Consider the following 23,123-nt stretch of genomic DNA (forward strand, 5'->3'; position numbering starts at 1 on the left):
CATATATATTTTTGCAGTAGGGATCGAATATGAAACACCACTTAATGTTCAGAATCCTTCTAAATTTCTTATATGATAACGATAAATTATTTAAAGAGAAATAACTTCAGGGATGGATATATCCACTACTTTTTCGAATCCTATCGCCATATCTAAAGAAGATCCAAGGAAGTGGCGCAAATAGTACTCCTAGAAATCCAAGCAAACTGCCGGCCCAGCTGTGACCAAGATTGTTGTACACTGTCCGTAGCGTCAATAGTGATGGTCTGCAAATGGCCTGAATGGACATCTTACTCGCAATTGTGAAGAGAGGAAACGAGCCTCCAAGTGTATAACGAAGGAACCCATTGGCAGCCAGCGCTGAAGCACCATAGCGGGCGCCGTATACTGTTGTTAGGTAGAGAACACAAGATGCCTAACATTATTATCAGCAAACCACTGAAGCAATTTAAGAAAAAGTAAGAGATTAGTCGTACGAATATGAGAATATTTGCACAACCAAAGAGTGCTGTCGCTATTACTGAGGCCATCCAGTGGACACCAGGACGCGCAGTCCACGCAAAAAAGAATAGAGCAATCGGCATTAGGAGGCTTCCCACCATTGCACCATACAGACGTACTTCTGGGGGCTGAGGGGTGTTGTTATATGAGCATGTAGTCTGGTATCGTTTGTGGACAAGCTGGTCTATGAGAATTAATATGGTTGCACCGAGAATTAATCCAACAGCAATTCCGATAAAGACCAGCCCGCCTTGTCCAGAGGAGAAACCATAGGCAGACCCATAGACGAGAGGGAATGAAGCAAGGAAGCAGAAGAGCACAGAGAAAGTGAAGGATGCGTAGAGCGAGAACAAACCCACAGCCGGTTCGCACACGAGCATGTGCAGTGGCCGGGTGATCGTAGCTGTGAGAAGGAATTGTATACCTGCGATGCCACTGGGTATAGGCTGTGGTGGTAATGGCAAGCCCAGCTTCTTCGCCTTCCTTCGAATAAGAGGGCTTGCGTACGTTTCTTGAGCAAAGAGGCCAAATGTCCACACTGCAGCCCCCAGGAACAAGGTCGTCCACTGTGACCAGCGCCAGCTCTTGTACTCGGCGACGAACCCCCCGACTAGGGACCCGAACGCCGGCCCTAGGAATGCGGTGGATATGAATATGATTACGGCGCGGGAGGAAGGCTGACCAGAACCCCAGATGTCCATGATTGTTCCTGCACCAACAGCCAGAGGTGAGGCACCCATGAGTCCTGCGAAGAAGCGACAAATGAGCAGAGTGGCAAGGTTGTTGGCGAATCCGGCTCCGAGTATAAATAATAGGGATACTGGTGACATGAGTAGGTAGATAAGGCGGCGGCCAAAGACCTCACTTATTGGCGCTGAGATCATAGGACCAAATGCGAGGCCATAGACGTATAGACTGAAGGGCAGGAGGGACATGGTCGTGGTGGTCTGGAAATATTCCTGGACTTTGGCATGGGAAGGAGTGTAGATTGCAACTCCGAATGAACTGTACTGGTTAGTATGAAGAGGATTAACAGTATTAGGAGGACCAACATGAGGAAGCTGAGTAGAGAGGGAACAGCTGTGTTGTATATCTTCTTTGGAAATGCCCAGTTGCGAGCATTTACAGGGTCTTTCGACCACTCCACTTCAAGTGCGCTAAGTGAGGACATGGTAGAACTGGCTGGAGAAAACCAATTTGATCAAACCTTAGAAAGAAATATTTCAACATCACCTCCGCTGATTTATAGCTTTTGCTCTACCTTGACCGGGCAATATACAGGACGCCGACCCACCATATCGGCGATTTGTGGAGACGCCGGACTGGGTCTAGCACATTAGAGACCGTAGAATATCCTGAATGCTTCACTTTCTACCATTTCATAGCCGATTTATAAAACAGTATGATGTTCAGTTAACGAGAATTACTGGTCACGTGGTAGACAGTCTCTTCATCTCGTTTCTTCTTTTCCTCATTCTTCTCCTCTCCGTCCTCTCCTCCCGCGCGATGGAGGCGGCTCCCACTCAAGTGGCATGCTTGCACTGCCGAGAAAAACATCTGAAATGCGACGGAAATGCATCTGGATGTGCGAGATGTATTTCTTTGAATCTATATTGTCAATTCGTCGCTTCGCGTCGCGGCCGCAAGACTCGTCCCGGCCCATACCATATCCCACAGACTCCTGGCCTCGAAAACTACTCCACTCCTGCAGTGATAACAACACCTCTTTTCCCTCTAGACAATATTCTTGAGGAATCCGGTACTGTTACCGTTCCACAATCTGTCGGCCAGCAAGGCCTCAACATCCACCTCATCTCTTCATACTACTCGAATTTCCATACAGCCCACCCGTTTCTTCCTCCGTTCCAACAATTCTTGCAGTCGAACCCCCCAAAGTACATTATTGAGGTTATCGAATTTGTCAGCTCGCAATATCTTCCAGCTCACTATACGGTAAATACCACTGACCTGCTAATATCATCGGTTGACAAAGCTGGTCTGAGTGTGGAGAAAGTTCAATCTTTTTTACTCTTGTCAATAGTCTCTCATGGGCGCCAGAATCCAGAAAAAGCAAGAACCTGTCTTTCCTGTGCAATCAAACAAAGCCTAGACCTTGGCATGCACCAAAGACAGTTTTCTGACAATACCGCTATGCAAGACCCTATAAGAGCGGAAAGCATCCGACGAACTTGGTGGGAAATATTCGTCGTTGACACCCTCCTTGCTGCGTTACAAATTGAGGGCTCGCTGCAGGTTGATATTGAAGAGTACCCAGACGTGCCGCTTCCGCTTGAGAAAAACGATTATAGTGATTCTTGCATAGGAAGCCCCCTGATCTGCCTGCGTGACCTCGAGAGGCAACTCCTCCCACATGAAGAGGGAGACTTCTCTTCCTTGGCGTACAGGGTCGAAGCCGCCATCACGCTTCGAAAATGTTTACTGGTAACCGAGACACAGATATCCCAGCAAGCGGGAGACATCCCCGATGCATCCGTAGCTAGCTGGTTTCATCGAATACCGAAGTCTAAGCGGGCGACCATGGACAATACAGGCGAGATCGACCATCCGATTTTCCAAGCTATTATGATTATGCACTGCGCTTCCATTTACCTGCACTATCCGAGATCGTATCTTCCCTCCTTTCTTCCGTCCACCAACCAAGTAATTTGTTATCAACCCCCCGGACCATCCGTGTCAGCAAATCCCCTGATCCATACAGCAAAAGTAGTGAGTTCGGCTGTCAGCGTGTCCAAACTTGCTTCATTGTCGACGTTAACCACTTCCCATACCCCATTTTTCGCCTGCGCTATGGTTTTGAGCTCCGTCATACAACTAGCTGTTCTGTCTGCTGACTGGTTGCCGTCATTCGGAGCAAACTCGCAGTATGTGGGTTTGAATATTGGGGTCCTTAACTCGATGGGAGACACTTGGGAGATTGCGCGCGTTTCCATGCGACGGATACGTGAGATGACCAGCGGGGTCCTGGATACACAAACTGGTGACTCAAGAGTATTGCTTAATGTTCTTGACCTACAGCCATAATGACTCGTTCTCCATCAAAGGGATTTTGTGCCCTTGCCCTAACTACAATGACCTCTAGCCTATCTACTATTATTCACGCAAAACTACCTCAGACGCCCATGGTGAATCCCGCCTCGCTCGTGACATCTCCAGCCTCGTGGACGAAGGTCGTTGCTCCAGTATAATGCGCATTTCCTTCAACCCGGACTATAACCGCTGGCCAAGTGTCGCCATTGAACCCTGTTACACTTGCGGTCTTGTCCACAATAGTACCCACAAATGCGCCAGTTTCAAACTGATTAGATACAAGAGAGTTATACGCCCACCGTTGTCCGGGGCTTCTGAGTTGCTTTGCATGAGCGAGAGCCATTCGAGCCGTCACACAAGATCCTGTGGGCGACCGATCAACCTGGTCGCTGTCTCCAAAGAAACAGACCCCTGTTTCCGCGCCCTCGCTTTTGCTTGGTTGGTATCCAGTCTTTGAATCGACAACCATAACACTGTACAGGAACGAGAGTCTCTTATCGTCTGCACGTTCCAACGCCGTAGCCACAGCGGGATGCACCGATAAGTACCTCTTCAGTCTCCTTGCCGCGGTTGACATGGCTTTCGTCTCTTGGACATTACCCCTCAATCCGTTCTCAAATCCCATCTCCCTGGCCTCAACCAGGGCATAGAAAGCTCCCCCGTAGCTGATGTCAACCTTAATACTCTTTTTCTCCCCCAACTCCACCCACCGCACCTCTTCTGGGATCTCTACCTCAATACCCAAGCCGGCAGCATATCCAGGCGTCGAGAGAAATGAAACACCTCGAGAACCATCCGACTTGACCGTCCCATCTTCGCCAACGACAACTGGAACAGAAACCGTGACAACCCCACAGGGTGCATGGATTTTAACCTCCACGTTTCTGTTTTCAGCATCGACCACCAATTCATTCCTTTTCGGGAACACAGTCAAGTCCCTGGTGTCGACCAGAAACCTCCCCAATCCGATGGTCGCGTGTCCGCACATTGTTGAAAAGCCACCCGCGTGCGTGAACAGAACCCCGATATGAGCGCTCCCGCTACGCACGAGCTCCGTCTCGGGAATTAGAATGGCGCCATACATATCGCTATGTCCGCGGGGCTCAAGCATCAAGCGCTTCCGAATATGGTCATGGTACGCCTGGGCCTGATCGCGTTTGTCCAGAAGGGTTGTGCCATCCAAGTGGGGAAACCCGGAGTAGACGATCCGGGTAGGCTCGCCGGTTGTATGCATATCGATGCATTTTATTGTCGAGGAGCGATTTTCGAAGGATGCGGCGACGTCCATGCTTGCGATAGTATAGATATGAAAGTATTAATTGGGATTTGGAGGGAGTTTGATGTCAACCCGCGGGTTGGTGGGGGTGTTCCTGTTATGTATCTAGAAGGCGCTCGGAACCCTGCTCCGGTTCTGCACCGACTCTCAACTGTGAACTTCGGAAGGACAACCCGGAGAAGTTTGTGCCTTTCAGAGTACTGCTACCTTCGGACGCTATAATGGCCTTTCCTCCACTATAATTCGGGAGCTTCCTTGCGTTGATCTCGCTTCAAAGGACATGCTGCACATCGTGGTGGATGCAGATCCATGTTGGATATACTCATGCGCTCTACACCGATGCAGAATTCATTCCAACCGGATGCTCCGCAGTTTTATCAGAACCTGAATTAATGTTACAGACAGTTACTGATAACCTTACCTCTTATAGTGAATTCGGTGCCAGGTGGGCGACGTAGTGTTGGTGCTCGTATGGGTGGAATCACATGGCCTCCAACACGAACAAGCAACAGCCTGACGAATCGACGATCTGCTGAGCCTCTCACGAGCCGCTGTCGCCTGGCGCTTATCGACCGCAGCAACTCTGCTGACGCCGATCGGACGTCCCTCATTCTCGACTCTTTGTCTTGCCCATCTGCCTGGCGTGCATCTCAATGACTTTGTTCTGACTCTGTTCATCCCCGCAACAATGTCTAAGCGCCGGTCCTCGACCGGACTGCCCCCGAATTTCCGATACCCACTGATTACTCCCGACAACGAGCGCGACTCCTTCATTGACTATGACGCCTACGATGGGGAGACTGGCCGCTCGCGCGACCACCTGACCCATCCAACCTACCAGCCCCGCGACCTCAGCCCCTCGCCCCAGGTTGTGCGAGTCGCAAAGCAGCCCCAGATGATAAGAAAACAATCGCTACGCCCGTTCTCCGGCGACTGGGGCACATTCGAGCAAGTCGCAGGCGCGGGCAACGACCCAAACTCAAAACTCCCCGGCTCATTCCAAGACACAGACGCAGAAGACGATATAATCATGGGACCCGAGGTTTTCGAAGCCGTTCCACGCAATAATGTCTATTCGCGCTCCGCTGAGATCGCCGCCGCCGACTTATACTCGGACGAGTCCGACGAGAATCTGGATTTCGGGCACGATGAGCCCCTCGTGTTCCCGCAGCTTCCATTAGAGGATGTTGTTCTCGAGGTTTCTTATATCTTGCGCACGAGATCCAGTCCCCCAAATGAGGGGTTCGCGTATGTGTTTTCGGACCCCACCGGGCGCAATAAGTTCTATCAGATCGGGAGCGCGAAGAAGGTTTCGCAGCGGACGAACGAGCATCGCAATATCTGCAATCTTTCTTACTTCCGGGCGCAGAAAAAGCCCACTAGTCCTCTTCGGCAGTATAAGCGGCTCGAAAAGCTGGCGCAGGCGGAGCTTATCAATATGAGCTATGATCCTAACTGTGCCTGTGAGGCCAAGCAGCAACAGCCATGCTTCTGGGGAAGAGAGCAGACGGCTTTTGATATTCTGGATTTCTGGTCCAAATGGCTTGTTAAGAACTCCCCATACGATAAGAATGGCCATCTGCTGCCATTTTGGGAGCAACGACTTCGACTCTTCGAAGCCAATATTCCAAAATACTTTGACTGCCAGGGGTCGAAATGTATCAAGCGCACAACGGACACGGTTGCTTGTCCGATATGCATGCGGACCGGATGGAGAGCATGGGCCGAACCCTCAGGGCGCGATAGAATTGAATTCGCCTCTCAGGCGCATATCGGGAATCCCTGGGCTAACAAAGCCCTACTTTACTTGCACCAATATATTCCCATCGAGGATCACGTTTGGGAGAAAGTGATTGACGGCATGTCTCGGGCGGCAGATATGACTGAGCGGTTCAAGAACCCGGCGTTGCTTCTCAACCTGCTGTACATCAGGCTGCTCTTACCCATGATCTGGTCTACATTCTTCACTAGGAGCTCCTATATATCCTTTATTGGGACGATGGAAATCCTGATCTTTTCCGGCTTCTATCTACTCGTGAGGTTGGAGCTTGCCCATCTCTCCGGGAAACGACGTACCACAGATAGGCCAGGCAAAGACAACCGTGCGGTTCGCCGAAAGGCACTCCCGGCTGGTTCTGAAAAGCTCGTTGATGAAGTGATCGGAGGGAAATCTACAAAGGAGCCGAGAGTTGTTGAGATCCCAGAGGACCACGTGCCGACTGTGCTGAAGCAAGCAACAGCATCGAGTTCGGGCAAAGCCTCCAGCAAGAAGAAGGAACCGGTGTCAGTGCTATTCCCCGGCGAAGCCGCTGCGCGGATTAAGAGGCTTAAGCCTGGCAGACGGAGAAGCGATTTTGTTTGAAACAAACGCACTGGTGTTCTCGGTGTTCATCTCTGCTCTATGTACCTGTTCTGTCCTCTGTACCATTTGAATCGTTGTTTCCTCTGTTGATCAGAGAGCGACAACCGAGAGGTACTGTATAGAGGACATTTTTGTTGCCTTTTTTTTTTTTTTTTTTTTTTTTTTTTACTTCACTCTGTATTTACGTGTATATGCTCTATGTATACCCCTTGTTCTTATGCCTTTGATGATTGGACGACTGGAGATACCTTGCATATGAAACATTCCATTAGGTAGTTTGATAATCACAAATGAAGAGCACATACTAGACCTGTGTTCACCATGAACCTCCACACCTTTCATTGCATTTTAGAAACTCGTGCTTCCACGAGGCTTCCACCTGGTTAAATATGGAGATGCTTATCTCCGCTGACTAATAAGCTTATTTGCATGATTCTTGCCACTCCGTCTTTGTCAGCGGGCGGCGATCGGAGACAGCAGGGCCGATCACCGACTCACATCCCATCTCAGCTCACTTTTTTCATCATGCTCTCATTTCGTGCTGTATCATATCTCTCTGCTGTTTCTATACATCTGGCACATTACCGCTTCATGGTCCTTGAGACCTAGCGCCCATGTACCCCTCGCCGAACTCCGCCGGCCGCTCGGACGAAGAGACGCGGCAGCAGAGTAAGCGCACTGCTCGGGCCTGCGATGCCTGTTATAAGCGGAAGGTGCGGAGGTGCCGAAATAGGATGGATTTGGAGACTGTGCTGATACCAGCTTTGCAGATAAAATGTGATGCGGCATTGCCTCGGTGTAACTGGTGTAGCCACCATGATACCCCATGCACTTTTGAGCGCAAGATCCGCCGGACGCGCAAGCGGGCTGGTGTTGCGAGAGAGTATGTAAACCCCTTTTGGTGGGTCCCTTGAAGTTGGGTGGCCTTGTACTGACCAGGCTTCCAGGTCTGCGGGTGCCCCAGGATCTCAGCTTTCCGAACGGATTGCTAGAATTGAGAAGCTACTTTCCGAGAAGCTTCCCCAAGAACAACCTGGTTAGTTGCGTCATACAATTTTCGTGCTAGAACGTTTGGGACTGACTTATCATAGATTCACCTGTTCCGCAACAGCTGCAGTCTATGACCAGCGGTCTCAAGTTGGATTATACACCAAGTCCGCCTTCAATTCTACCATCAATTCAGCAGTCATCTACGTCTTCTTCGGCCCCACTACATTTCGCCGGGAAAGAACTAGGTGCAATCAGTTTATTCACTGGTATTCCATTTCTCCTACCTGAGGGCCAGGAATGGGTACGATCACGAACGGGCCAGAAGCTTGCCTTTCAAGGGTTCACCTCGACCCGGGCTCCGTGGGAAAAGCAACGAGGGCAAAGTTCCGGTACCATGCTGGCATACGTCCAGGCACCGAATGCCTTTGACCTTCCCGATCGCGATCTTGTTGAGCGGAACTTCAATGTTTATCGCACCTCCTTGATGCAACGAGTCTTTCCGGTTGTTGACCCTGTGCTTTTTTGGACGACTATCAATTCTGCGTACAAGGACCGCGATTCGGGGTCGGACAGTTCGCATGTCAGTTCAAAGGCATGTATCTTCGCCTTTTCAGCGTTTGTGTCGCTGCTGTGCAATCCATGTCTCCTCAGTCAAGGGCGAAAAATGCCTTACTTTGATGAGGAAGCCTGTTCGGCGAAAGCGCGGTACCTTTTGTGTCAGGTTTTACAAGAGCCTCCCACGTTAGACGGCTTACAGGCTATTACAATGTTGGTACGTTAAGCTTGGTTTGCCCCATAACTAATATGGCTATATCATGTCCTTGAACTAACTTGAATCTCTAATTCAGGCACTGTTAGAACTGGTTTCGGGTAATTTACAGTCTGCGAATTACTACGGATCGATATCGGCTCGCATGATATTCATGCTCGGAGGTCATATATTCACCAACCAACACTCCTGGGTACCGAGGTCATCGACAGATACCGATTCGAGAATCAAGGCGCACCTCCGGAATTTGTTTTGGCTCTGCTATACCATTGAGCAGGACGTCTCCTTGAGAACGGGACAAGCCCAGCTGTTCTCCGAAGACAACTGCGACCTGTCACTGCCCCCGGCTTACGTAGAACAAATGTACGCCAGTTTAGAATACCATCATAACTCCAATGACCTACCCGAGAACCCAATATTCCCCATCGACCTACGACTCAGTGTCATCAGAGCGCGAGCATACAGCGCCCTCTACTCATTCAAAGCGATGAAAAAGACCGACGCAGAAATCCTAAAGGACATCCGTGAATTAGATGACGAGCTGGAGCGCTGGCGCCTTTCCGTCCCCCCCAAATGGAGACCAACCTTATCCTTCTCTCACGAAACACCCGACCCAAACTGCAACATGCACTCCGTCATTCTCCGCCTCAATTACCACCTCTGCATGACCATCATCCACCAGGCCAGCAGCCGCTGTAAGTCCTGGGCAACGCAAGGCTGCGTCATGGACGGTGTAAGCTCCAGCCTTGCACTCTCTGTCGAAGCAAGCCGCTCCACGCTACTCTACCTCGAGACATCAGGACACGTCCTCGTCGATGGTGTTTTCTGGTACGTCCCACCCTTCAATTCCAAAATATTTGTGCGAAAAATAGCTAAGAATAACGTAAACTATAGGACCCTAATATTCTACCCCATGTCCGCACTCCTCGCCATCTTCTGCAACATCCTCCAACACCCGGCAGAGCCACAAGCATCCAAGGATCTGGCCCTCCTAAAGAGTGCAACAGGGATGCTAGAGCGTGTCTTCCTACGACAGGCATTTTCAGTCAATGAACTCGTGCACGTCCAGCTTGTGGCGGATTTCGTGAATGAGCTGTGTCGGCTCGCGAACTGTGCTATGGATAAGGCCTGGAAGGAGCGTACTAGTGGGACTGCTACGCCGACTACTTAGACGACTATATACCACGGGGTTTCATGCATGGATTTGATTAGGTTTTGATCTTATAATAGAGGGGAGCAGTATTAGAGTTTAGCTACGAAAGGGCGCTAAGCGCAGGCGTATATACGGGTATAGATGGGAGCAACAGATAAATGCACGATAAGAGGGTTAGATTCCCATGTATTTCAGATGTATAAAACATACTAGCTATGTAGGAGAATGCAATCCTAATTCGAAGCAAGTCAGCAAGATATCCATAGATATTCTCAAGATATGCGAAAGCAAAATGACAAGCTCAATTTCAGATAAATGAGGTAAGGATGCGCAGTTATCACCAAGGCATACAAAAGTACACTCAGATGGGGTTGAAACAAAGATATAAGGCATCAATCATCATAAGAGAGCGAGAGCTGTCGGGGAAAGATGACAAACAAACAAGGGATCGACTTACTCAAAAGCTCTAGATATCGGCGAATAATGCGGGGCTAAGACTGTTTGATCAATTGGAAGACGACATTATGTCTGACCAAATTGGAATAATCGCTCCTGGCAAAGTATTAGCGTGCAAAGTATGTTTTGTCGAATTGCAGCGATGTCAACAGAGCAGCTTGTCTGCAGAAAAATTTGGCACCGTTTTAAAGAAGTGAAATTAGTGCGGCACGTGATTGGCGGATAAATTGATCTTCCGGTCCATGAGGACCATACAACTTCTTCCATCATGATACACGGCAATCACAATAAATAGCCCTTCATTGGCGGGTATTTCATCGGTGCGTATATGATAAATTGCGTGCCGTTACATCTTGCTGCCAGCTGACGTTGAGTTCTTGGCTGCTCGAACCAGCCTCCTTGGGAAACTAGAGCCACAAAACTCAGCCATAGCAAAGTTGCTAGATAAACGGCGCGTGCCTTGTTTCAACTTTTCAAGGGCCGCAAACTGAGTAGTTCGTATAGTTGAAGTATATATGAAGATGTTATGGGCGATTGTCCCCTGATTCTGCGCGATTGTGAATCAGCTGTCGACCTTGCCATCGATAATATCCCAGAGCAGCCGGGAGTCCTCAGTAGCTTGCTCTTTCAGTTTCACCGCATTCTTGTCATCTTCAATAGCGGGTTGGATTGTAGATCCCACATCAGCACCTTCCGCGGCCAACTGATCCAAAGCGGCGTTGAGTTCTTCTTTCAGTTTGTCCATATGCTGTATCTCCTCCTTCGTGCGGCTAAGCTGTTCCTCCATCATCATAATTAGGGACTCGCGGGCCTGGTGTGGTCGGTATAGATTAAGCAGGTGGTGAGCGTTGATAAACAGGTTGCGAATGTCTTCAACCTTCGGCTCAAATTGTTCTGGGGTCTGGGAGAGAATTCCGACGAACTCTAGAAAGTTGAGCAGCAGCGACTTGCTGATTTTGAGGAGATAGTATGCGTGATTTAGCGGCTGTTCAGGCTGTGGTGCGGGCTCGCCATTTGCGCCAGGCTTGGGGGAGGACGGATATAGCTGGGTGATGCCCTGGTCTTCGAGAGGGTGGAGGGCAGTGGAAAGCTGGACAACACTTGTTAGGTCGACAATAATAAAAGGAAACTGGGTTTGCGACCTACACTTTGCATTTCTCCAAAAACACTGTATTGCTCTGAGGGGATATCTGGAGGCACAAGAAAACGCAGCTCTGGAGGTAGTGTCAAAGAGCGCAATTCTTTTGCTGACCAGTCCTTCTTTTGTGGTTTGCCATCTTCGCCCTTAGATGCTTCCTTTTTTATCTGCTCTAGCTTCCGCACGTTTTCGGGCGTGAAGTGTTTCCAGAGGGGGGGCGGAGGAGCGAACGCCGTGTTGAGAGTTGTTCCATCAGCCATGGCGAGCTGTTCCTTTCCAGCGAATTGCGGTTTTAACAGCTGCGTCGGTGAAATAGTCGTATAAATATGTGGGTATCTGGAAGACGCAGAACGCAGGAACTGGACAGGATGAAGGTCTGGCTGAGAGTTGTGGCTGGCGACTGCGGAGAATCGGAGGATGTCAGTCAGTCAGTTGGCGGTGGCCCGAGCTCTCCACCTTCTGAAACAGTGAAGCCAATTCAACATTCCCCCTTCAAGGTGCACTGCGATTCGACACTCGAGGAGCTCGACTCCCATGACATTCGTTATCCTTTAGAATCTGCAAAAATGGCCCGCAGCGGATTGTCTGCCGGGTCAACGATCGCTTCGTCTCCTGTGACCGGAGGACTTGCAGAAGCCCTGTCGCGTGTCTTCTTGCGATCATATCCACTCGTCGATGCTATCGGGCTCGCTTGCATTATCGCCTGTTGGATTGTGGTATGCCTTCGTTTACTTTAAGGTCATTAGTAGGCCAGTGTTGACTGTTTCTCCCTCGCTAGATTCAAATCGTTGTGACACCCTTCCACCGAATGTTCGCTCTGGACAACCAAGCTATTCAGTATCCTTTCGCAACAGTCGAGCGGGTTCCCGTTTGTTAGTATATATCGACGAAGTATATCGATATCGTACTAATTGAGACGTATTTTCCTCACAGTGTGGTCTATTGTCTATGCTGGAGTTATTCCATTTCTCATTCTCCTGGCCTGGGCCGCCTTGTTTCGACCCAGTCCACATAAAGTCCAAGTGACAATCCTCGGTTTCCTCACGGCGATTATGCTCACCTCGCTTCTGACCGACATCATAAAGAATGCGGTTGGACGACCCCGTCCTGATTTGATCGCGCGTTGCATGCCTAGGAGAGGCACCCCAGGGAGCAAGCTTGTCCTCTGGACTGTTTGCACTCAACCCAACGAACACATTCTACAGGAGGGATGGAGGAGCTTCCCAAGTGGACACAGCAGCTTCTCTTTTGCTGGCTTCGGATACCTGTCCTTGTGAGTTTGGGCCGAGCTTGAAAGTTATACTGATACTAACGGCTTGTGCCAGGTTCTTCTCCGGTCAGATGCACGTATTCAGGCCCAGGACAGACCTATTCCGCTGCCTGTTGGTATTTATACCGATAATTTGTGCTCTTATGGTTGCGACCTCTCGCCTGGCGGATTATCGGCACGACGTTTACGATGTGACCTCTGGTACCATCCTAGGCTCGGTGGTTTCTCACTTCTGCTATCGGCGATACTTCCCGCCTTTGCGCTCTCTCGGATGCGATACTCCGTACAGTAAGGATGATTTTGGTCCCGAGGGCTTCTCTAGGGTTCCCGACGACGAAGAGCAACTATTATCAGGCCGCAGGGGCCAGACTTGGTCAGGGGAGTCTTATCAACTAGAGGAAATGGCAGCCGTACAAAATCGGTAGGGATAACTCACTTTCATATATTTTGTACTACTGCAATGGGCTGCACTCGCAATGTGAGCAGCAAGCAAATTGGTCAATCCTGTGACGTTTATCATTATGATACCCTGTAGTTATGCAAGCTATCAACTTTGTTATGGAACCGTGTCAGGCTCAAAAGCCTCAATTGAAGATCTCATTATGCCATGGTAGTAGCTATGTCTACGCGCTTCTGGCTAGCGAAAAGGCGCGAATATTGAGGCCCTTCCGCGTTGGCATCGACTGGATGTACACCGTATACGCACTTCAGCCCTATATATTGCAATTAGGGCACGACCGACGGCGTGGCGGTAATAAAGTTCAGCAGTGGCCTAATGTTGCCGATAGGGTTATTAAATCTAGACGGAAACCATCCATGAAGAGATCGTAGTCTCTCTGTGCCAGCATCCATTTATATGTGGAGAGCATGTGGGTTCCGGTAGATTTGAAGGCGTCTCACTGCCGAGATGCTCCAAGAACGGACAATCAACATGCCCTCCAGATGCCTGCCCTGATCGACGTCAGCCTCCAGGACGCACTGAACTCGGGCCAGTCCTTGCCCCCGCCCCCACCACATCGTGCTCTGGCTGCGGGGGTGTCTCCGCCTTCCGATGCCATCCACTCCAGTTCGGTATACATGCTGGCCAGCATCTCCGAATCACCAATAATGGCCACAATAAGCCTAGCTTCTTTCTGCCATCTTTTCATCGGGAAAGACATGGGCCGTTTGGTTTGTTTGCATTACTCGGATTTGCGTGCCGGCCTCCAGATAGCAACAGATTGCTGACTTGGCTTGCCCAGGCCAGCCAGACCCTGTCGGCTCTCCGCACTACCTGCCAACTGCCGAACTACTACTGGGAAACCGTCTGGACACCTTGTTTGTCTCCAGAAGGTCACTGGGTCGAGGGGTAACCCCTCTGGTGGCACAGTCATCATGCATCATTTCCGCATTTAAGGCGAGATGCAGTGCCTTTCTGCCACCCTTAAGGTTGTTTGTCCTAGTCCGCTAAACAGGAGTGCAAGATGGCTCTCGTGTCAGAAATCCTGGAGCGTGCATCGGCCACATCCAACTATGCTATCTACATCCTTCCTTCTCTCTTTCTGTTGTATCTCGCACAGCAGTACTTCCACAATGGGCTCCATCGTTACCCCGGCCCAGTACTGGCCAAGTTCACAAATCTATGGCGTTTCTTAGATGTCCGCAGTCGACACTCTGAAGTTACCCATATCGACCTGCACCGCAAGTACGGCGATGTCGTCCGACTCGGGCCAAACACACTGTCATTCTCGTCTCCAAGCGCCATCAAGGTGATCTACGGCCTCAACAAAGGCTTCACCAAGGTTTGTCTCTCAGTCGTCTTAGTCGGTCCACCAGAACTAACAACGCCATGACAGTCCGAATTCTACCCTGTTCAAATGACAGTCTCAAAGGGTGAACCTCTTCCATCCCTCTTCTCAACCTTAGACGAGGGCTTCCACGCCAATCTCCGCCGCTCCGTCAACCACGCCTTCTCAATGTCCTCCCTAGTCCAGTACGAGCCCATGGTCAATGAAACCATCGAGCTCTTCCTCAACCAAACCGCCGCCCTCTTCTCAACCCCCAACCAAACCTGCGACTTCGCCCGCTGGCTGCAGTTTTTCGCCTTCGACGTCATCGGCAGCATCACATACAGCAAACGCCACGGCTTCATCGAGAAAAACCAGGACATCGACGGTATCCTCAAATCCCTCGCCCGTATCTTCGACTACTCCGGCCCCGTGGGTCAAATGCCTTGGCTGGATAAACTCCTGTGGAAGAACCCAGTCTTCGACGCACTCCAGAAATGGGGTCTTGCTGATAACTCACATCCTGTAGCAATCTTTGCGCGCCAGCGCTTGAACGAGCGCATGTCTTCCGATACCTCCTCAAGCACCAAGATTTCAGAGTCAGGCTCTGATTCAAAAACGGAAAAAGAAGACCTCCTCACCAAATTCATGAAGGCAGGCAAAGACCGGCCCGACTTCATGACGGAAAAGCGTGTCCTCACAATGGCCGTATCCATGGCCTTTGCCGGCTCCGAAACAACCGCCATCAGTCTCGCCGCCGTCTTCTACTACCTCCTCAAGAACCCGGCGTACATGGCGCGTCTCCGCGCCGAACTCGATTCCGCTGTCGCCGACGGCATAATCGAAAATAGACCCACTGGGCTTGTCTCCTGGTCCGAGTCCCAGAAACTGCCTTTCCTCGATGCTTGCATTAAGGAGTCGTTCCGGATTTGTCCTGCAGCCGGGTTGCTGCTTGAGCGGGTTGTGCCGAAGAGTGGGATTGAGATTGCGGGCGAGTTTATCAAGGGAGGGACGATTGTGGGGTGTAGTGCCTGGGTGATGCATAGACGGGAGGAGATCTTTGGGCCTGATGTTGATACATTTGATCCGGATCGGTGGTTGAGGGTGGATGGGGACACGTTGAAGGTGATGAACGGCACGATGTTGCAGTTTGGGGCTGGGGCGCGGACGTGTATTGGGAAGAACATTTCCCTTATGGAGGTTTATAAGCTCATTCCGAGTTTTTTGAGGAGGTTTGATGTACGATCCCCTTTTTCCTTTTTTCTTTTTACGGATAAGCTGACAATCTGTATAGGTGCAACTGGCGTATCCGGATCAGGAATGGGAGTTGTGGAATGCCTGGTTCGTGAGACAGTATAACTTTAAGACCAGGTTTACTGAGAGGGAGATCAAAGTATAGTTTTAGTTGTGTTGTACGAATATTGAGCTGATCATCGTAAATTCATAATTATGACTTTGTGATAAAGTACATGCTATGTCGAAATATATAGTTCAAGAACTTAAACGACTTGCCCAACTTCAAATTACCAACGCACCAACTAGTGTAGGATTAGATAGCTGTAGCGTATTATTTACTATTCCTTGATTGAAAATACGAAAGCAACAGGCAGTCCTAAATGCTTGGTAGGGTAAATACGTTCTATTGGTGCCTCAGGCGGAACTCACGTGCTCGCCACTGATGAGCAATTTTGGACTTCAACTTAAGCCGCCATCTTCTTGCCCACCGTCGAGGTTAAGGATGACTTGCCACGACCCAGTTTGCAATGAAATTGATCCCCCCTGAACACTCTGTTGAATGCCTCGTAGAAAGGCCAACGACCGTGCGGGTCCGGTGAAGACCCGTAGTCGCGAAGGATGCTCCGAGTGCCGCGCGAGTCGGGTCCGCTGTGATACCAAGAAGCCGGCCTGCACTAGATGCGCGGAGCGAGGCCTTACTTGCTCTACGAAGATCGCCCTGAAATGGGAGTCGGAGTTTGCGAGTAGCGGCCGGGCTTTTGGACGAGCTGGAGTTTGGAGTAAATCCAAAGGTGCCAGAGACCAGCCGTCGACACCATCAATGTCCAGTCTGAATGCTTCGCCCCTTGACGAGCAAGAATGGTGTGTCTTTCCGCGGGTCGAGCCATGGAATTTCATCAATAGTTCGACGAACGCGTTTCAGCTGCCGTGCCGAGTCAAGCCCACAGACGATGACCACGCTCTCGTTAGAGCTGGGAATAGTCGGCTAATCCCTGCCTCTCATGGGATGGAATCAGTGATGCTGCAGTTAGCGGAGCCAATGCCGTCTTTATCAATATTTCCGCACTTTGCTGGGAATATGCAAGGGCAACTATTCGAATACTATGTTCAACGGATTTGTCCGAGAACGATTGCAAGTGCGAACGCTCCGTCTCCACTAGCTTCTATAATCATACCTTTTTGCTCAACGGCATCTGAAACCGTTTCTAAGGCTGTCTTAGCTTTGGGGGCGTGTGCTTTAGCTCAAAATGACCCGGCGTACTGTGCCATTGGACTTCGCCTCAAGTCCGAGGTTATACGTGGGCTTCGCCACAACCTGACGGCCGCTGGACCGCTAGTGTCGTCGACGTATCCAGAGCTACTGGTTGTCATGATGCTTTTATGTCTTTACGAACTTGTTGATCACTGCGACGAGCGTTGGATTGTTCACCTGAAGGGTGCCAAAGAGCTCATACGTCTCAGACGGCAGCAAGCTGTTTTACCCGCTCCGGGGAATGATGAAGTCACGTCGTTTTCCGAGAGGTTCTTTGCCTTTCAGGATATCATGGGTCGCACCGCTTGTGGCAAGCAAGCCCTGTTTGGGGCGGACTACTGGCGGCACAACGAACACAAAATTGACCCTTGGATGGGATGCAGCCCAGAGCTGGTTTCAATACTGTCAGACATCACCGAGTTGAGCAGAGCTAGGCGTCAATTGCGTTCGGGCTCGGACCAAGTGGCACTGTCATTGAAAGCGGCGAAATTGTGTCGCGGGCTGGAGGGATTGGCCCAGGACGAGGATGGAGGAGATGAAGCCCTCCAGAGGCTCGCAGAGTTGAAACGACTTGCCGCAATACTATACCTCCACTGTGCATTGCACAATGCTTCACCAACAACAGATTTGGTGGTTGGTTATGTCAAAAGAATATTGAGACTTGTTTCGGAAATGCTTGATGCGGGCTCCTGTATCGGCCTGTCATGGCCTGTCTTTGCTGCTGCTGTTGAACTCGATCCGCTCAATGACGAGCTCTGGAAGGATGACGACAGTAACACTGTGTGCGGGCGGCCACTGGTTTTACGCGCATTGGCTGCCATGTCGGGCTCGAACATCTTGAGCGTTGCCCGCACCAGAGCAGTCATTGTGAAGGTGTGGCAGGTTCGTGATAATATGCTGAAACCGCCATTGGGTGACACGCCCGACTGTAATGATTGGGAACGTTATGTTGCTCCTTTCAGCGAGGCAATGAGTTTAGCATAGTCAATGTAATGAAAGTTACGATTGTAAGGTCATGTATCTGCTTTAGATAGGGAAGGAGTAATCCATCCTGCTTGGTCGTTCTTTCCTGGCCGTGCACCTGCTCTTTCCTTGCAACGGATCCGTTCTTTCCTTGCAGTGCATCTGATGGTCGTTCCTCCCGTTTAGATTCGTGTGGATGCTGGTCCTCCCAAATAAGAAAGAGCAACCCTGCTTGGACCTGCCTTGCAAACCTCTGTATAAGGGCATAACTGACTAATTAGTGAAGGTCGGATATAAACTTAGTCATCAATGTAACCCGCAATTAACCAATAATGTCAAGTTTTCCGAGCGCGGGGCGATGCCGGATCAGGCAAGATGGACGTCAGTGCAGTCGATCCAACCAAAACGCATCTCGAGGTGACGATGGTCTGTTATTGATCGCGCCGTCTGCGTCTTAAATAACGTGTACCTCGTCCTTTGACACAATTTCGGACATTTCGGACATACTATTTATGCCGCTGCTTTGACTTTGGCCCTTGACGTTGAAACCGGACCCCTCTTTGACGCGAAACCACAGCGCTTAACACCGCGCTTTAAAGACCGCCGTCCCCTCGCGACTCGGAGTCCTCGACTTCGACCATCTTGCCATACGCTTTTTATCAGCCCCAATCACAATATGAATGCATAGGGCCGGATCTGGCGAGCGAATAGCATGGCACCATCAATGACTTCCTCCACAGTTTCTCATAGCACCCCTTCTCATTCATTCGCGAGTAACCTCAGCGAACAGTTGTCTCAGCGGTCTGAGCTGGAACGGTCTGAGTTGGGTGAATCAGGCACCCAGACCGACTCTGCAGGCGACAAACCAGGTTTTCTCGTGCGCCCGTCACCAAAAGCACGTTCCCTATCCGATGCCTCCAAACCTTCTACTTCTCTTTCCCCCATCGGTGGTGAAGAGCGTCCATCCAGCAAGGATGACTCTGCCTTACCATCCGCCCCTCAAACGCCACGCCGAACCCCCACAAATGGCCCTCCCATAAACCTACAATCTCTACCACCGAAAGTTTCTACGCCCGCATCTTCCTCTAGTCGCACTCCTCTCTCGCCGAAGCTTGATCCCTCCCACATATACAGCGGCTCCCCAGGTTCGGTTCTACCTCGCCGCTCCCGTGGGCTCGACTTCTCTCGGGCGTGCACGAACCTACATCACTCGATTTTGGCAGAGTCTTCACCAGACTCATCGCCAACGGTGGGTGGTAGAGGTGTGGCTATCCCGCAACGTCGCGGATCGCATGGTTCTACCTCAGTTCCTCCGTTCTCGACGTCCAACCCTGCCGATCGAAATACAATCTCGAGTTCCATGTCAAGCGTTAATATGATGGAGTCGGATACTAGCAGCAGTGAGGAGGATGATGAACCGATGCTCGGAGATCGAGATGATATCATAATGAACACTCCCCAAGCAAAAAAGTTGGGCCCAGGGTTCAACGCGTTTGGCGGCGGGAACGTACCCAGCCCCGGTACAGACTGGATGGGTAACTATTCTCAGGCAGCAGCAAGCTTATTAAGCTTTCAACGCGCTCGCTTTCGCAAAGGACGCAGTAGACACAGTTCCAGCAGTGCGAGCGGGAATAGTTCTAAGCAAAGCCCGGCTCCCTTGTCTCCACCAGTTATGAAGAGCATAGAAAACGGGAACGGGAACGGATACTTTGGCCATAGGAATGGCGGCCCTTCTCGGCGGGAAAGCTTGAGCATGGGAACGCGTGATCTGCGCCTATCGGATATGAGTGACGATGGGGAGAACCGGGGCCCTCGTGGTCATAGTCCAACCGCCGCAAAAACCGAGGGTAGCGGCCCTCTAGGGGTTATTAGGCGTGCTGTTACCAGGCGGGGGAGCTTGTTGGTAAGTAACCTGTACGGCATATATATGGCACTCAGCCACTAACTAAAGCTGTAGCCAAAAACAAAAACATTCGCACGCATCCGAGCGGCTCTCATGGAAGAAACAGCGCCCATTGACAGTGATGCGAAGAGGGAGGCTGAAGTAATTCGCCAAGTGCGTGAAACTGAACCAGATATGCCCCAAACATCGCCGGTACTGTCGTCTTTCTCGTCACCAAATGCATTCGTGCCACCCGGGTTAGGGGAACATGACGAAGTAGCAGAAAGGCCTGCTACATCCTTACCTGATGAGCCCAGCTTCAGCGACCAGGCTAATCGAAATTCTGGTGGCCCTGAGTTCTGGAACTCTTTCGATGAACGTTATCGTACTCCGCCACCACCTCCACGCCCACACGCTGCCTCCTCAGTGTCGGAGGAAGATATAACGATGGATATGACACCATCAAATACTGCCGAGTTTGTTAAACCTGGCGAACGACCCGCGTCGCGTGCTTCAACTCCGCTCCCTAGCCAGTCAGGTGTGATTTCAGAATTACGGAGAAAGCGACGACGAGAGGACGATTTTGATCCTAATTTGTTCAAACGAAGAGCCGTGTCTCCCAGCATGAGCGCGCAGAGTAGTCCAGTCATGCCCAACTCCCCGGCAGTGACAGACCAGGGGCCTAATATATGGGGTCCGCCAAAGTCAAACATCGGCCCACTTTTCAACGATCGACCGGAGACTGCTCCTCGGAATATACCAACCACCCCTCATTCTGGGACCTTGAAGAGAGTGGGCATGCAGGGCATGAATGAAGCGAGCGATGGATTCATGAACATGAGCATTGAATAAACGGGCTTGAAGACTTACCATGCTCCTACCGGAAGCGAGCTGGACTTGCCTAAATACATAAACTGATTTCGTTGGATACCTATAGCGTTGCCTTTAGCCCTGGCTCTACTGGGTAATTCTTGCTAGCGGGCAGCGACGGCGTTGGAGCCATATAACGACCAGGCCGGTCCTTAGATATGTCGTTATTTTAGTGATAATATTATTAATGGTATTGCAAAATCTTCAACACTAGCTTGGACTCACCTTGCTCAAGAGTATACATTGTAGCCTGTGGAATGCACGTGCACGGCTAGGCGGTCGAGCTGCTTGTTGACACGGACGGAGCTGCTCTCCTCACCCCTCCTGAGCTCTCCAATTACTGCGCTTTCTTATCAATTTACTAGTCAATTCAACCTTCTAAAATTCACATTTACGCCCATCTTATCTCCTACCAGATTAGATTTGTTCCCCAACCCTCATGGCATCGACCGTTGAACTTGCATCCTCGTTCATTGAGGGTGCCCCGCCAGGCGAGGTACGTCAATTCTGCAGCTTGCTTACATGGACTTCGTCTAGACATTTAGCTAACATACACGATATCTAGCTCGGCGATGTTGTATCCGGTATTTAGAACCTCTTTACCACCCATTCCGGATCCCCAATGTCCAATCCCCTACCCCGCACTCCAGCACACCGCAAGCTATCGCGAGCCACAACTAAACCTGATTTCTCTGTGACTGCACAGACATCAAAACCCTTACCTCCGACGGCGATGACATCATCCCCTCTCTTACACCTGCCTTCGAACGATACAATGAGACACAGCTGGCGACCGTGAAGCTGCCCGGAGCTAGTCAGGAGGTGGGCCCTGGAACACCCGCTGTTTGACCATAGGACAACACCATGACTGACCTCCGTGGCAGGTTATTGTGAGCGAATTCAACAAGCTAGAAGGGAACCGATATTTCGATGTGGAAAGCCAGACGTCGTTTGAAGTCGACCATGTTGCGCAAGTGAGATTCGTCCGTACCGCGGGATTAGGATAGGACGCTGATAAGTGTGATAGGAAGCCTCGGCGTCGCAGTCGTACGTTTTGGACTCGCAGAATGCTGACTTGATGTATGTTGCCTGCGGATATTGTCGTGCTTTGTCGGATCGCAAACTAATATTCTGGCAGCAAATCCCTCCTCAAGGCGCTGGGGCGGCATGCCCAGGAACACTACCCAACCTCCTCGTACGGTGTATACCCGATTGAGAACGACTCGGCTGTTGCCATTTTACTCGTCGCTAACCGCTACTCTCCCAACAACTATTGGTAAGTTGGCATGACTGGGTCTCAGGCCATCGGAGGATAGCTCTGATGCATTAGTGTAGGAACGGCCGGTTCCGCTCTATCTACCAAGTCCCCGTTGGCGACTCCACAACCGTCACTGGCAAGATCCATGTCGACGTGCACTACTACGAAGACGGAAACGTCTCGCTCAACACCACGAAGCCCGTCAGCGTATCCGTACCCAATGCCACCGGGGAGAGCATCATCTCGCGCATTGCGGCCGCCGAGCGCAGCTACCAGGAGGAACTGAACAAGGCTTTTGGTCAGATGGCCGAGGGTGCCTTCAAGTCCCTGCGGAGGCAGCTCCCGATTACGAGACAGAAGGTTGAGTGGGAGAAGGTAGGCGGGTATCGCCTGGGACAGGATATCTCCGGTGGAAAGGGACGGTGAGAGGATGGATATGCACGGTGTTAGGTTATTTATTATGCACATAGTGAGATACAGTTGATTGTTTGCTGTGGAATTCTATTCCCTGGCTACTTTACTATATGGATCTAAAGCCCTAAGCAGTGGGTGTAAGGTGACTTGCCCCCCCGAGTATTATTATTCCACCTGCAGGCTTCACTTATCCAGTACCCTGTGCATCTGGCCATTAATTTCCCTCATCAGACTCCAAAAACTCAACCAAACGAGCAGCGAATGTCCAATACCGCACAGCTCGAAGTCACATCCGCTCGTAGAAGCATCCATGGTCACGCATTGGCTAGGATACATATTCATGAACCCCCTAGCTAACTTTGACCACTCTGACTCTATCATAACAAGGAGTCCCATTGCTTATAATGTACATTATGGGGAGTATAATATTTGGAGGCACTGATTTGCAGCTAGTGCCCGCAGAATTGAGTCTTTCGCTGGCCACCCCGCTGCAACCATACACGCCTGGTAGATATACAG

At 50.7% G+C, this 23,123-nt stretch overlaps 8 protein-coding genes across 8 annotated transcripts; 5 read left to right on the forward strand and 3 right to left on the reverse strand.

Moving 5' to 3' along the window:
• Window positions 1-106: 106 nt before the first annotated feature.
• On the reverse strand, window positions 107-1,694 carry ASPVEDRAFT_881662 (MFS transporter; the record flags this gene model as incomplete). The annotated part of the gene is made up of 4 exons (XM_040818247.1): window positions 1,554-1,694; window positions 477-1,506; window positions 295-415; window positions 107-240 (listed from the first exon to the last, which is right to left on the reverse strand). Exons 1-4 carry the CDS (start codon window positions 1,670-1,672, stop codon window positions 107-109), a joined length of 1,404 nt encoding a protein of 467 aa, XP_040664419.1. The 5' UTR covers window positions 1,673-1,694.
• A 313-nt stretch (window positions 1,695-2,007) lies between these two features.
• ASPVEDRAFT_25516 (Zn(II)2Cys6 transcription factor) lies at window positions 2,008-3,543 on the forward strand (the record flags this gene model as incomplete). The annotated part of the gene is made up of 1 exon (XM_040809787.1): window positions 2,008-3,543. One exon carries the CDS (start codon window positions 2,008-2,010, stop codon window positions 3,541-3,543), a length of 1,536 nt encoding a protein of 511 aa, XP_040664420.1.
• An 88-nt stretch (window positions 3,544-3,631) lies between these two features.
• On the reverse strand, window positions 3,632-4,837 carry ASPVEDRAFT_125574 (putative proline racemase; the record flags this gene model as incomplete). The annotated part of the gene is made up of 1 exon (XM_040806282.1): window positions 3,632-4,837. The coding sequence occupies one exon, from the start codon at window positions 4,835-4,837 to the stop codon at window positions 3,632-3,634; it is 1,206 nt and encodes a 401-aa protein (XP_040664421.1).
• Window positions 4,838-5,513: 676 nt separating this feature from the next.
• On the forward strand, window positions 5,514-10,117 carry ASPVEDRAFT_124657 (putative C6 transcription factor; the record flags this gene model as incomplete). The annotated part of the gene is made up of 8 exons (XM_040806207.1): window positions 5,514-7,181; window positions 7,299-7,374; window positions 7,791-7,900; window positions 7,958-8,070; window positions 8,135-8,223; window positions 8,279-8,949; window positions 9,026-9,774; window positions 9,841-10,117. The coding sequence occupies 8 exons, from the start codon at window positions 5,514-5,516 to the stop codon at window positions 10,115-10,117; spliced, it is 3,753 nt and encodes a 1,250-aa protein (XP_040664422.1).
• A 1,000-nt stretch (window positions 10,118-11,117) lies between these two features.
• Window positions 11,118-11,953, reverse strand: med7 (mediator complex subunit MED7; the record flags this gene model as incomplete). Its single annotated transcript, XM_040816844.1, has 2 exons — window positions 11,118-11,645; window positions 11,702-11,953. 2 exons carry the CDS (start codon window positions 11,951-11,953, stop codon window positions 11,118-11,120), a joined length of 780 nt encoding a protein of 259 aa, XP_040664423.1.
• A 211-nt stretch (window positions 11,954-12,164) lies between these two features.
• ASPVEDRAFT_38174 (phosphatase PAP2 family protein) lies at window positions 12,165-13,619 on the forward strand. Its single transcript, XM_040811643.1, has 4 exons — window positions 12,165-12,409; window positions 12,472-12,565; window positions 12,627-12,966; window positions 13,019-13,619. Exons 1-4 carry the CDS (start codon window positions 12,260-12,262, stop codon window positions 13,386-13,388), a joined length of 954 nt encoding a protein of 317 aa, XP_040664424.1. The 5' UTR covers window positions 12,165-12,259; the 3' UTR covers window positions 13,389-13,619.
• An 807-nt stretch (window positions 13,620-14,426) lies between these two features.
• On the forward strand, window positions 14,427-20,914 carry ASPVEDRAFT_50320 (uncharacterized protein; the record flags this gene model as incomplete). Its single annotated transcript, XM_040814287.1, has 6 exons — window positions 14,427-14,744; window positions 14,799-15,968; window positions 16,024-16,074; window positions 16,540-18,099; window positions 18,869-20,083; window positions 20,138-20,914. The coding sequence occupies 6 exons, from the start codon at window positions 14,427-14,429 to the stop codon at window positions 20,912-20,914; spliced, it is 5,091 nt and encodes a 1,696-aa protein (XP_040664425.1).
• A 441-nt stretch (window positions 20,915-21,355) lies between these two features.
• On the forward strand, window positions 21,356-22,848 carry ASPVEDRAFT_59961 (F-actin-capping protein subunit alpha). The gene is made up of 7 exons (XM_040815507.1): window positions 21,356-21,428; window positions 21,498-21,516; window positions 21,639-21,754; window positions 21,817-21,906; window positions 21,960-22,012; window positions 22,071-22,208; window positions 22,268-22,848. The coding sequence occupies exons 1-7, from the start codon at window positions 21,372-21,374 to the stop codon at window positions 22,614-22,616; spliced, it is 822 nt and encodes a 273-aa protein (XP_040664426.1). The 5' UTR covers window positions 21,356-21,371; the 3' UTR covers window positions 22,617-22,848.
• Window positions 22,849-23,123: the final 275 nt, after the last annotated feature.

Source organism: Aspergillus versicolor, assembly GCF_001890125.1.
Source record: "Aspergillus versicolor CBS 583.65 unplaced genomic scaffold ASPVEscaffold_2, whole genome shotgun sequence".
Lineage (NCBI taxonomy): Eukaryota > Fungi > Ascomycota > Eurotiomycetes > Eurotiales > Aspergillaceae > Aspergillus > Aspergillus versicolor.